General features: G+C 46.3%; 1 protein-coding gene across 3 annotated transcripts in view; it reads left to right on the top strand.

The window, feature by feature from the left end:
• Positions 1-12,304: 12,304 nt before the first annotated feature.
• The window catches only part of PIP5K1A (phosphatidylinositol-4-phosphate 5-kinase type 1 alpha), a 68,712-nt gene continuing 67,569 nt past the window's right edge, over positions 12,305-13,447 (top strand). For 2 of the 3 annotated variants that reach the window (XM_032781248.2, XM_075071117.1), the window contains exon 1: positions 12,307-12,640. In XM_032781248.2, coding sequence (XP_032637139.1) covers positions 12,583-12,640 — 58 coding nt within the window. In that variant the 5' untranslated portion in view covers positions 12,307-12,582. Of the gene's footprint in view, positions 12,641-13,447 lie in introns of all 3 variants that reach the window. The other variant, XM_075071119.1, reaches the window with a different exon arrangement.

The raw sequence follows: 13,447 nt of genomic DNA, 5'->3' as shown, positions 1-13,447 counted from the left end.
AGGGCCCCAAGCGGTGACTAGCAAGTTTGGTCAAAAGGAGCAACCCTGGCCTTTTTTTCAAAAAAAAAAAAAAAAAATGAAAGCTGAGATTCTCTGTTATGTAATCACAAAACTCCAGCCAGTGGGGCTTTCAGAAAAACACCAGATGCTGCAAGGCTTGACATAAAATACCACTGAGTTCAGTGCAGCAGCAAGAAAGATAAAGGCAAGATTTAGAAACACTGCTGGTGGGATGATACAAAATGGGGGCCTCTCATGATCCAACCAATCATTAACAGAGCACAAAGAGACACAGCAAAAACTCCCTGTCTCAGACTGTGGCCACGTCTACACTACAGGATAAATTCGAATTAGCTTAAACCGATTTTATAAAACAGATATTATAAAGTCGATTGTGCGCATCCACATTAGGCACATTAATTCGGTGGTGTGCGTCCATGGTTCAATGCTAGTATCGATTTCTGGAGCGGTGCACTGTGGGTAGCTACTGTAAAATAATGAGGCCAATAATGTCAATTTGCGTCCACACTAACCCTAATCCGATATAGTAATATCGATTTTAGCATTACTCCTCTCGTTTTGTAGGAGTACAGAAATCGATTTAAAGAGCCCTTTAAATCGATATAAAGAGTAGTGTAGTGTGGACGGGTGCAGCGTTAAATCGATTTAACGCTGTTTAAATCGATTTAAACGCGTAGTGTAGACCAGGCCTGTGCCTCATCTGTTACACCTGTACAAAGTAAGCATAAAACACTGCTGTCCCAATCTGATTGCACTTCACACTCACTTGGCACAGATGTCAATGGTGACATGTGGTGCAAAGCTTGAGAGAATCAGATAGCTGGAATGAGCAGGTGTAACTCCACTGACCAAACCTGGCCTTCTGCTTCAGACCTGGACCAAGAGGACACAGAGATCACCTCAGAGGGTCTGTTGAAGCAATCTGGCAAGTTGCCTAATTATGCTGAGAGCAATTGTGACCTGATACCAGTTAGTGTTACTGATTGTTTAGACCTGCCTCACTAGATTTCCCTGATGTGCTCGTGGTTTTTGCTTTGAAACTGTATCTTGGGGATAAAGACTGAAATCAAAACAGTAGCTGTTTAGAACCAGCTCCACTGACTGATATTTCCCGTTTTCTCTTTTCCTTGTTTTACTATTGCTAAAGCTGTTTGCATTGAAACAGGATCATTCACGAGAATTCTTTGCCCTGCCATGGTGCCTTCCATCTAAAAATCTCAAAACGCTACAAACATTAATTCATTATCTCAGCCCCCCACTCCCAGGAGGTAACTCAGCTGTGGGGACCCAACCAATAAAACAAACCTCAGCCCAAACCACTGAGTTTGGATGCAGGACCATGGATCAGCTTCTGTTTTTGTTGTTGCTGTTTTAATCTGAGTTCAGTCTTGATAAAAAGTTGTGGGAAACTTTCAAGGAAGCTGATTTGAGTCTGATGTTTGGCACAAAAACAGGTTTCACATCTTTATATTTCAAGGCCAGAGGGGACCTTTGTGATCATCCTGGATTACACAGTCCGAAAACTTCCCCAACATAATTCCTGGAGCAGATCTTTTAGAAAAACATCCAATCTTGATTAAAAAGTTGCCAGTGATGGGGAATCCACTATGACCCTTGGTAAATTTTAAGTGATGTCAAAACCACTCTTCCTCGTCTGATGTCAAAATTCCCCTGCAGCCCAACTATGATGGCACAAACAGGTTTCTGTGCCATTGGGAAATAAGACCAATGGGCAGATGTATCCCAATTTAAGGAACATAGACCCACAGGCCAAATTCACCCTGGGTGTAAATATACACAATCCCACTGAAGTCAATAGCAGTTGCATCCACTAACACAAGAGATTAAGTTGATCCACAAAGAAAAATAAACCAAATCTCAGATCTCAGCAGAATTGTGAGGAAGTTTTTCAAAATTTTTCACAAGGCATGACTTTATTATGGTGCATTAATTTCTGATTTCCTAACATCATTAACTCATCTTTGCTATAAATCTAGATTTATAATATACCTGGAAGAAACTAAAAATGCACGATTAACAAATTATCAGCTGATCAGCTTTGTTGCTAAAATATGTACTGAGAATTTAACTCCTTCTGCTTAGTTTAAGTTGGAACCTACAGGTTTTTTCACACCATAGGAGGTTCCATGGCATTTTGCTAAAAGATCGTTTTAAAGGTCTGTTAAGCAGAGAAAACTTTGGCATCAGTGGCCATGTCTACACTACACAATTATGATGACCTAATGTCAGCATACAGCCACTGCAGTTGTTGAAGCGCTTGTGTGTGTGCACGCTTAGATTCTGGTGTCAGTGCTGTGCGTCATTGCCAGGAGCACTTGCATCATTTGTATTGCCAGTGTGGGGCATTCTGAAAGCCAGTAACAGCTGATGTAAGTATGGCTGTGTCTACGCTAACACAGCATCAACCTAATTACATCAACCGTGACACTGCTAGGTGGTGTTACTAAATCAGCATAGAGAGCATGAATTTAAATGAAGACACTTCCACAGCTAGGTCGACACAAGGCAGCTTACATCGACCAAACCATCTAGTGTAAACCAGGCCTAAATCTAACCTGATTTGCCTGGGTTTCAGCTAGCTTCAGGTTTGCTGGAGCCAGTAGCTCCTCCTAGTGTAAGTGGCAAGAAATAACATCTGGAGATTGTATCATACACTCATTCCATTCTACCTATCTGATCTCACATCCAATCTACTCCTCACTGCCCTTTCAAATTTCATCTCTCTCTCTCTCAGGTTTGATTGACGGTTACCCTGCATTGGAACAGTATCATTTTAAACCTGCTTTGCACTGATGTAAATGACAACACAACGGGGAATCAGGCTTAGAGTGCAGAGCGTGCATGTGTTTGGTTGGTTGCATTCGTGGGAATGTGTAACCCAGGAGAGACAGCAATGGAGGAACTGCTTGAGGCAGGGAATTCAGCACTTTGAGAGTCAGATGCGGCGACATGTAACAGAAAAGCGGAAGCAACAGAGAGGGCGTGCTATGGCCCTAACTAATATCCCAGGGTCACCTGCCCTGCTCGGAAACATGTCTGCTACAAGGCAGAGAGTGCAGCTCCAGAATAGGCCTTATGAGCCATCAGCGGACCTACAGATAATTTGAAATAGACAATCCATGAAAGACAATCATCCTCAACCTCAAGGGATTCCCAACGAAGATGATGATGAATGTAAAATAAATAAATCACAAGACTTATCTAGGTATCTCCATACATACATATCTGTCCATGTACCGTAGGATCTTATACTGGTGGTGCCCATCATTATGGTATCTGGGTGCCTGAGGAATGGGCCGCATCCTGCTGTGCCTCTACAATTCATGTTAGTTTCATGGGAGGTGCAGCACTTCTCAGGATCTGGCTTGTTGAAATCAGCAGGACAGTCTGAGCAGGATAATGACTTGTTCTACGTTGTTCAAATCACCAGCTTGCCCCAGCCAGGATGTATGGCCCTCTTCTTACAAAACAAATGACTGGAGCTCCGCTGATTTACAGCAGCTGAGGATGTGGTCCAAATCATGTTCTAGCATTGCGACTCAGTCCAGTAACAATGTTTACGAAGTGTCCTAACACATTAAGGGCTTAAACAGAAATCTTTTCGGTATGTGCTGAGTGCTCGGTGATGGATTAGCCATAATTCTGGATTGTTACCAGATGAGGCTTTTTTAACATAATGAGGTTTGCAAAAAATTAAGCCCTCTCTGGAACTGTCTCTTCTCCCTTGCCTCTAGGAGCTTAATCCAAAGCCCACTGAAGTCAATGGGAATCTGAATCATCAGAGGCAGAGGTGGAAAAGACCTATTAGTTTATCCAGTCCATCTCCCTGAGACTAGGGAAACTTTGTTCTCTATGGTACATTTTCAAATACTTTGTCTAGTCTAGTTTTAAAAGTCCCCCATGCAATCCAAGCAGTTATTGATGTCTGTAATGTTTGTAAACCATCTATCTCCAGAACAGGTACAGCGCACTCTGTGTCATTGATGCTCTCACTACTATAGCAGGGGTCATAATCCAAGTGTCCTGGCCAAATTCCAATTTAAGCCATAACATCTTCGCTTCCTGTTCTAAATTGGTGCACAGTGTTGCTGTGTGCTGTTAAACAGCTGCTGTGTTCCACCCCAGAGGTGGCTGCATATGACTGGAGGAAGAAGCGACTCCTGTACGCCCAGTCTTGCTGTAATTTGTAAAAGGCTTTGGGACTCTTCTGAATGAACAAAACTATAGCTATCTAAAATCATTATCTATCTATCATTTACAGGGAAACTGGACTATCCAAATGGGAACTGTAATTTCAGCAAATCAGTTTCAACCACACTTCTCAAAAAAGAAAATTCTGGTTTGGACGATATTTCCAAAGTTCAGAGTATGTCTACACAGCTAACATGGCTGTGTAGTCACAGCTCCAGTGCTGGGGGAGAGGGCTTCCCTCCGTGAGGGGAATAGTTACCAGCACTGGGAGCGCAGCTCCCAGCAATGTAGCACTGTCTACACTGCCACTTTACAGTGCTGAAACTTGCATCTCTGAGGGGGGAGTTTCTTCACACCCCTAAGCAAAGAAAGTTTCAGCAGTGTAAGTGGCAGTGTAGACACGACCTCAGATCATCCACATTTCAGATAATTGGAGTTGGGATCATCAGAGTTTACTTGTGTTCTGGAGCACTCACCACTGTAGTATTCAAAGCCAATAGTGAAAACTTGTAAAAAGACTCGAACTTTGCCCTGAAGAACTTACTATCTAAATACACAATGTACAAATGGAGAATAGAGGAAACCATATGACGAAAAGCAGCATGATCTGGAATGAACAGTCAATTAAATGAATAGGTGGCAAGTTAAAACCTGATCAAAGGAGATACTTCTTCACACTGTGCGTAGGCAGACTGTGGAACCCACTGCTACATGGAGTCATTACGGCCAAGAACTTAGCAAGATTCAAAGAGGGATTGACATAGTTATTGCTAACAACAGTTCTGGAAGGGATATTACATCTCCTGCTTCAGTGTTTAAGCTGATCTCTGAGTAACAGGGCATGCATACACGGAAAAAAAAACAAGAACAAAAACCACCCCCCAGCAGCAAGTCCCAGAAAACAGCTCTGGGGATTTTCCTGCTTGGCATTTGAAAGCCAGTTACTGCCAGGGTTGGGTTCTGAGGTTTTGTTTTTGTTTTTTTGCACTGTAGGCATACCCATAGAGACCAGGATGAGACCTACTGTGAGGGGCACATTATCCCACATCTGCTGCTGTGGGGTTCTTACATCTTCCTCTGAAGTACCTGGTGCTGGGCATTACTGGACAGGTGGGCTTCAAGTCTGATCCAGTTTGACAAATCCCTATGTTCCTATGGAATGGAAATGTTTAGCACCAGTCATGGTGGTTGCATGGTTTCTGCCTGGATTTTTTAATTTGTATTATTTGTACCTGAAGTTTCAGTCACTGAATCCATTAGTGCATCTGCAGGGGAGATTCGAGGTATAGGTCTGCTGAGAGCAGTGGCACCAGAAAGACAGCAGAAGCTGAAGGGAGGGACAGACAAATATGAGTGAGTAGTGTTGTGACCTGGGGCACAGGGTCTCAATGCCACTCACATTTGTCCCAGCCACCCCTCCGTCATGCTGACAGGATGGCTGGTCTGGGCCAAGGGAAGGGATTCTGCCTTTATGCCACCCAGTTCTGGTCAGAAGTCACTGGGGGGCCTTCTCACCCCTCTCAATGTACCCCTGCTGCTAAGTTCAGGTTCTCAAAAGTGAGTGGCATACCCCCCTGTTTAAAAAGTATGAGGCAATCGATTTGGTCCTCCTGTTACCGGTTCCCATGTCTGGGAGATGTACATTTCAGGAAAGGATTGAAGTATGGCTAACTGCATCAGGGACAGGGTTCTAGACATAGCATTATCAGGGGACTTTTCATGGGTAAATAACTGGCGTCAGGTATAATTTTGTAAAGGAGGTCAGGCTTGATACCATGGGAATGAGTCAGTTTCCAGAAACAGTGAAATCCTGACCCCTCTTACATTTCACAAGAACACAATAAAAACCAGGAAAGAATGTCAGGGTCCTTTTAATACTAACGTGACTAAGAGCAAGAGTCCATGGATGAAACATGCTCTGGCAAAAACAGGAAATTGAGTGGTTCACTGTGCAGTTGTAGCAGTGAGAGTTCGCCTCATTAGAAGGAGTTTGGTGATGTTTGGTGGTCACTAGGCCTGTAAACAGAAGCCTACCTGGAAATCCAGGTCAGATAAATAGAATCATTAGCATGTCTATAGCACCTTCCATCCAAGGATTGTTCTCAGTTTACCATGTCTCCTGAGGGTAGGATGAGAAATAATCCTTTTAGTTTGCACAAGGGAGATTCAGGTTAGATATCAGGAAACTTTTGAACTCTAAGGATAGTTAAGCACTGGAATTAACTTCCAAGGGAGGTTGTGGAATCCCTGTCATTGGAGGATTTTAAGAACAGGTTAGACAAACACCTCTAAGGATGGTCTAGGTATACTTAACTCTGCCTCAGCAGAGGGTGGGGGCGATGGGTTAGATAGTATCTTAAGGTCCCTTCCAGCCCCAAATTCCTATTATGATCTCGAATTAACCCTGACAGCCTCCAATGTCAGGTATTATTCCCTGCATTTTACAGCTAGGGAAACTGAGGCACGGAGCAGGGGCCATGACTTGCCCAAAGTTACACTGCGAGTCTGTGGTAGAGATGGGACTAGAACTCACATAGGCAATGTGGGGATAATGGTAAGGCTCCACCTCCCAGGTGGATGAACCAGGTGAATTAAGTAATGTCTGCACAGTACTTGGTTCATATCAAATCAAAATACAATTATTACTTTTTGAGAAGTCTCCTCCCAGATAGACCTGACATCATAGGCAAAGCCCCAGTGGGAAGCTGGCATCACCACTTGTGTACAGGGCAGCTAGAATGACCAGCTCACAAGAGGAAATTGACTTGATTTTAAAATAGCAGCCATCAGTCAGGACAGTGTGGGGCCTGCAAGCCCTCTACACAGGGCCTCTTGAAAATAAAGGGCTCCCTGAGAGCACAGAAGCCTGTCTGCATAGAGCTGCCTGCAGGATGCAGATTAGGGTGACCAGATGTCCCAATTTTATAGGGACAGTCCTTGTATTCAGGGCTTTGTCTTTTATAGGCACCTATTACGCCCCACCCCCCTGTCCTAATTTTTCACACTTGCTACCTGGTCACCCTAATGCAGATTGTAGTCCAAGCTAGGAGTTTTCTCCTGATTTGCTTGAGGGCAGCAAATGGAATTTGATTTTCTCACAATTACTAAGACCTGAGATTTACCAGGTTTAAATTAGTGATGAAGAGGTGGAAAGGAACAACCAGAAAAACATCCCAGAGTCTGGATTTTGTAGTATAGAAATATCACTTGACATGTAAAATAACTACAATTACCCCATGGTTTGATTATCGCCTGTTACAGGACTGGCCCGTCGACAGTCTGATTATATTCTTGTTATGTCACATTGAAGCAGTCTTCTTACGGAATCAAGATGAGTAGAAATGCTCCTTAATACACTGGGCCAAGCTACCCTTTCTTTTGTGATTGTTGCTAAAGACGAGAAGATTGGATCTGTCTGAAATCCCCACAGCAGCTGTCATTCCTTCTGTGATGTGGAGTCCTGAAAGACGGCTCTCATGTTTTTCCTGTAGGTGGCAGAAGCTTTCTAACGCCTGCCCACAGAGTCATCCCAAACAGACCTATTATTACCCTGATGTGGGAAATGATCATATCGGTTAACCGAGCTGACAGATTGGAAAGGACAGGGGTGTAATGCAACGCTTTGTTTCAAGGCTGGTAGGCTATCTGAGTCACCCGTTAAAATAAAGCAATGCTTAATTTGACAGTATCAGAGGGGTAGCCGTGTTAGTCTGGATCTGTAAAAGCAGCAGAGAATCCTGTGGCACCTTATAGACTAACAGACGTTTTGGAGCGTGAGCTTTCGTGGGTGAATACCCGCTTCGTCAGACGCAGGTAGTGGAAATTTCCAGGGGTAGGTATATATATGCTAGCAAGCAAGCTAGAGATAACGAGGTTAGTTCAATCAGGGAGGATGAGGCCCTGTTCTAGCAGTAGAGGTGTGAAAACCAAGGGAGGAGAAACTGGTTCTGTAATTGGCAAGCCATTCACAGTCTTTGTTTAGTCCAGAGCTGATGGTGTCAAATTTGCAGATGAACTGAAGCTCAGCAGTTTCTCTTTGAAGTCTGGTCCTGAAGTTTTTTTGCTGCAGGATGGCCACCTTAAGGTCTGCTATAGTGTGGCCAGGGAGGTTGAAGTGCTCTCCTACAGGTTTTTGTATATTGCCATTCCTGATATCTGATTTGTGTCCATTTATCCTTTTCCGTAGTGACTGTCCAGTTTGGCCGATGTACATAGCAGAGGGGCATTGCTGGCATATGATGGCGTATATTACATTGGTGGACGTGCAGGTGAATGAACCAGTGATGGTATGGCTGATCTGGTTAGGTCCTGTGATGGTGTCGCTGGTGTAGATATGTGGGCAGAGTTGGCATCGAGGTTTGTTGCATGGATTGGTTCCTGAGCTAGAGTTACTATGGTACGGTGTGCAGTTGCTGGTGAGAATACGTTTCAGGTTGGCAGGTTGTCTGTGGGCAAGGATTGGCCTGCCACCCAAGATCCGTGAAAGTGTGGGATCATTGTCCAGGATGGGTTGTAGATCCCTGATGATGCGTTGGAGGGGTTTTAGCTGGGGGCTGTAAGTGATGGCCAGTGGAGTCCTGTTGGTTTCTTTCTTGGGTTTGTCTTGCAGTAGGAGGCTTCTGGGTACACGTCTGGCTCTGTTGATCTGTTTCCTAATTTCCTCGTGCGGGTATTGTAGTTTTGAGAATGCTTGGTGGAGATTTTGTAGGTGTTGGTCTCTGTCTGAGGGGTTAGAGCAGATGCGGTTGTACCTCAGTGCTTGGCTGTAGACAATGGATCGTGTGATGTGCCCGGGATGGAAGCTGGAGGCATGAAGGTAGGCATAGCGGTCGGTAGGTTTTCGATATAGGGTGGTGTTAATGTGACCATCACTTATTTCCACCGTGGTGTCTAGAAAGTGGACCTCCCGTGTAGATTGGTCCAGGCTGAGGTTGATGGTGGGGTGGAAGTTGTTGAAATCGTGGTGGAATTTTTCTAGAGTCTCCTTCCCATGGGTCCAGATGATGAAGATGTCATCAATGTAGCGTAGGTAGAGAAGGGGCGTGAGTGGACGAGAGCTGAGGAAGCGTTGTTCCAGGTCAGCCATAAAAATATTGGCGTATTGTGGGGCCATGCGGGTGCCCATAGCAGTGCCACTGATCTGGAGGTATATATTGTCATCAAACTTGAAATAGTTGTGTGTGAGTATAAAGGCACAGAGCTCAGCAGCCAGTTGTGCTGTGGCATCATCAGGGATACTGTTCCTGACAGCTTGTATTCCATCTGTGTGTGGGATGTTTGTGTAGAGAGCCTCTACATCCATGGTGGCTAGGATGGTGTTTTCTGGGAGGTGACCAATGCATTGTAGTTTCCTCAGGAAATCAGTGGCGTCACGCAGATAGCTGGGAGTGCTGGTTGGCATAGGGTCTGAGTAGAGAGTCCACATATCCAGACAGTCCTTCAGTGAGAGTGCCAATGCCCGAGATGATGGGGCGTCCAGGATTTCCGGGTTTGTGGATCTTGGGTAGTAAATTTGACAGGGAGCTTTCAAAACAAGCTGCAAAGGTCCAATTCTATTTTCACAGCAGAGGGTCTTATCGATGTGAACATGGGGGTTTCCCTTATAACACTGACTCAGTTACAAATAACGCATGGCATTTCTGACCTCCATAGCACTTCATGAATGTCCACTAATTAACAATTCCCTCCTGCCCATGCTGTATAGGGGTTAGGTATGTGTTATTATCCACACTTTACAATAAGTGAGAGTAAGGCAGAGAAGTTAAGTGACTTGCCCAACGCCAGAGATGGAATCAATGTCACAGCTGAAACTAGAATTCAGGAGTTCCTGTTCCGCTACCTCTGTGCTCAAATAACTAAGGTATGCCTCTCTGTCAAAGATAGTCTTGTATAATCTATTGCACCTACAAGGCATCTTTCATCCCCAAATTCTTTGCAGTCTTGAATTTACTGCTATCATCATTGAAATGCAACCAGCTCTGGGGTGGAATGCAGCAGCTGTTTAACAGCTCACAGCAATACTACATGACAGGAAGTGAAGAAGAGTGTCATAACCAAGTGAAACTGCAGTGAGGATTTAGGAAGGCAGAATTTAATCATTCAGATTTACGCAGGAGGACCCCCTTACTTCTGAGTCAAGAGATTTTCAATGCTATCCGGACATTGAATGCATGCTTTCACTTGGCATTGCGAGATGACACTGCAACCTGAGGGTCTTGACATTGCACCAAGACACTATCAAGAACTTTGCACCAAATGGTGACATGCCGCAATTGTACGGCAAGATGACAGGCCACAATGCAACATAACCACATTGAACTCTAGAGGCCATCCCCCAGTTGTGGTCCATGATGAAACTGGTCCAAAATACACTAACATGGCATCCTGGCATGATGACTTGCCATAATGTGACATAACTTTGAGTTAAAACACAAGCAGTTAGTGTTGCAAACATTACAATGTCTTACTGTGTTGCAACATAGCAGCACTGACCCACAGGGGCTGTTATATAGTATTGTGACAAGCTGGAGTGGTCATGCAGATGGCATGATACCCTGCATAAACACCCTTGTCTTGGCATGACAACATGTCAGACTGGCCAGTGATGCAATATGATGTCATTCCTTGTTGCGACATGGCCAAAAGACCACGGTTAGGTATCAGGATATCCTGATGTGACAAAGGGCCATTGCCCATCAATGCAACATGATGTAGTTTCTTGTCAGCACGTGACAGCATCAACCAAACGTCCATGGCGTGCTGTTGTGGTGTCAAGATGTGTTAAGCGCTTGCCTAGAGATACAACATGGTTACGTTTCTCGTGGCAAAATGGCGCTGCAATCACAAGGATTTGACTTGGTCACGGAGGTCATGGCATCCATGACATTAACAGAGCTCTGTGACTTTTTTGGCTTCAGCTTCAGCCCCACGCGTGGCGGAGCCCTGGCTGTCAGCCACGCACCACGGGGCTTCAGCTCCAGTTCCACTCTGCAGGGCTGGGCCTTCCATGATTTATTGTTTATTATCCGTGTCCTGTCCATGACCTTTACTAAAAATACCCATGACAAAATCTTAGCCTTAGTCATGATGTGATCCAGTGAGGTCAGCACATGATTTGGTGACACGTTGCAAAGAGATAGCGCCAGGACACGACATGACACAGCAACATGGAGAGGTTTAGATGTGAAGTGGCGATTTGACCTACCATGGCAATGTGATAGATGAGGATGTAATAGAGGACGTGTTTTAGGTTAAATGGTGTTTACTCCCTTTGTTGTAAACTGGTGGGGTTACTGGGTCTCTGATTGCACTTGGTGAACTCTATATCTAGAGCAGTACAATATATGAAATCTCTTCCCTTTGACTTGCTGTACTTGGAGGGCCAATGGCAGGCTATAGCAATAACCATTAAACTGTTGTTGTTTAACTTGACTTAACATACAATTTGGTTCAAAAATTATACACCAATCATGGGAATTTAGTATCTCCCACTATGAAATAAGGATTAGACTCTTACCAAGTAGAAAATTCATTCTTATAAACCGCAAATCCCAGATCTCTCAACTCAGCTAGTGACACGGCGAGGTTAGGATGTAACACGTCAAGGCAACATGGCAACGTGGCAACGTGGCGGTGAGGTCATGGCATGACATGATGATGCAGTGAGGTCAGCACATCACTCAGTGACAGCGTGTATGGGTCTGGGATGATATGGAAAAGGCAGGGCATGATATGGTGTGTGGCAACGTGGGGAGATGAGAGGTGAGGTGCCACAGTGAGGTCAGGACACGTGGTGCCATGACCTGATGAGGTCGTACAGGGACACGATGTGAGGATGAGGTCAGGACGTAAGATACCATGATAACGGGGTGAGGTCGAAGCACCGTGGCAACACAGATGAAGTCATGACAAGCCATGTTATGTTACCATGGCAACACCCCAGTAGCACCATCATGTGCCAGCCCCACCCCTTGACATCATATTGGAGAGGGTTATCATTCTTTTTGTGGCTCCCTCCACTGTCATGTGACCCATGGCGGCCTCCACTATGGCTTCACCGCCCTCCCTCCCCGTGCGCATGCGCTGCAGCCAGCCCAAGAGGCGCTCAGCTCCCCGAGTTTAGCAATAACAGGCGGCGGTGGCCGCAGGCCGGCACCTCCTCACCACCCCCTCCCATCCGCGCGGAGTGGTTCGGTCCGGAGCCGGCCGGGCGAGTCCAAGTCGGAGGGAGCGACCCAACCTGTCTAAGCCCGAGTGGTGCAGTCCTGAGCCGCGGGCGGCACCAAGCGAGGGGCCCCCGGGGGGAGGGAGGAGCTGCCGGCGGCCAGCGGAGCAGGGAGAAGCTCCAAGATGGCGTCGGCCTGCCCCGAGTCTGGGGGCAGCAGCAGCAGCAGCGCCGGCGTCGCGGGTAAGGAGGGGCCCGCAGGGGGGGTTAACCTCCCCAAAGGGGCGGGGGAAGGGAGGAGGGACCCGCTGTGTGGAAACCTGGCTGGGGGGCCGAGGCAGCTGGGCGGGAGCTGAGTCGCCCCCTCCCGCGTGGCTCTGCTCCCAGAGCCGGGGGGGCCCGAGGTGTGACCCGCCGCCTCCCCTTTCCTGGGCGGGGGTCGCCTCTGTAACGGGGACTGGGGGTTGCAAACGCTTGTGGGGCTCTGGCTGGGGATGCCCAGGGCTCTGGTGCTGAGGGCAGGTGCTGGGTGATGCTTCCAGCGTCCCCCGCGCTGCTCTGTGCTGGGGGGGGGTAGCCTGGGTGTGTGCAGAGACCCCTCCTCGGGGTGCTCTGGGACCCTGCAGACAGAGTGTAAATTATCATCAGGCTTGTTTTAGGAAGATGCTCCATCCCCTGGAAAGCCAAGGCAAAGAGTCCCATGTCCTGCCTCAGTTTACCAGGATATGAAGGTGTTTGTCACTATTAAAACAGCAGTGACAAACACTTTCCCACCCTGGAAGTCCTGGTCTCTTCTCTTTGTTAACTCCAGCTGAACCAGAAATGGTGTTGACAGGAGCTGGAAGGAGCTCTGAATGCCATTGCTAAACCTGGTGATGGAGGCGAGTAATAACAAAAATGGGATTGTGGCAGCTAATCACCCCTGGGAGACAAAGAGGCAGATACTTAACACTTACGCGTATCTTCAGAGTACTTCACAGACACTAATTCTTGCAGTATCACTGGGTGGGGTGTTACTGAACGCTATCCTCTTTTTTACAGGAATTGGGT

This window comes from Chelonoidis abingdonii, chromosome 11, assembly GCF_003597395.2.
Source record: "Chelonoidis abingdonii isolate Lonesome George chromosome 11, CheloAbing_2.0, whole genome shotgun sequence".
In the NCBI taxonomy this organism is placed as follows: domain Eukaryota; kingdom Metazoa; phylum Chordata; order Testudines; family Testudinidae; genus Chelonoidis; species Chelonoidis abingdonii.
The sequence above is the reverse complement of the archived record's forward strand: the minus strand, read 5'-3'. Positions and strand labels throughout refer to the sequence as shown.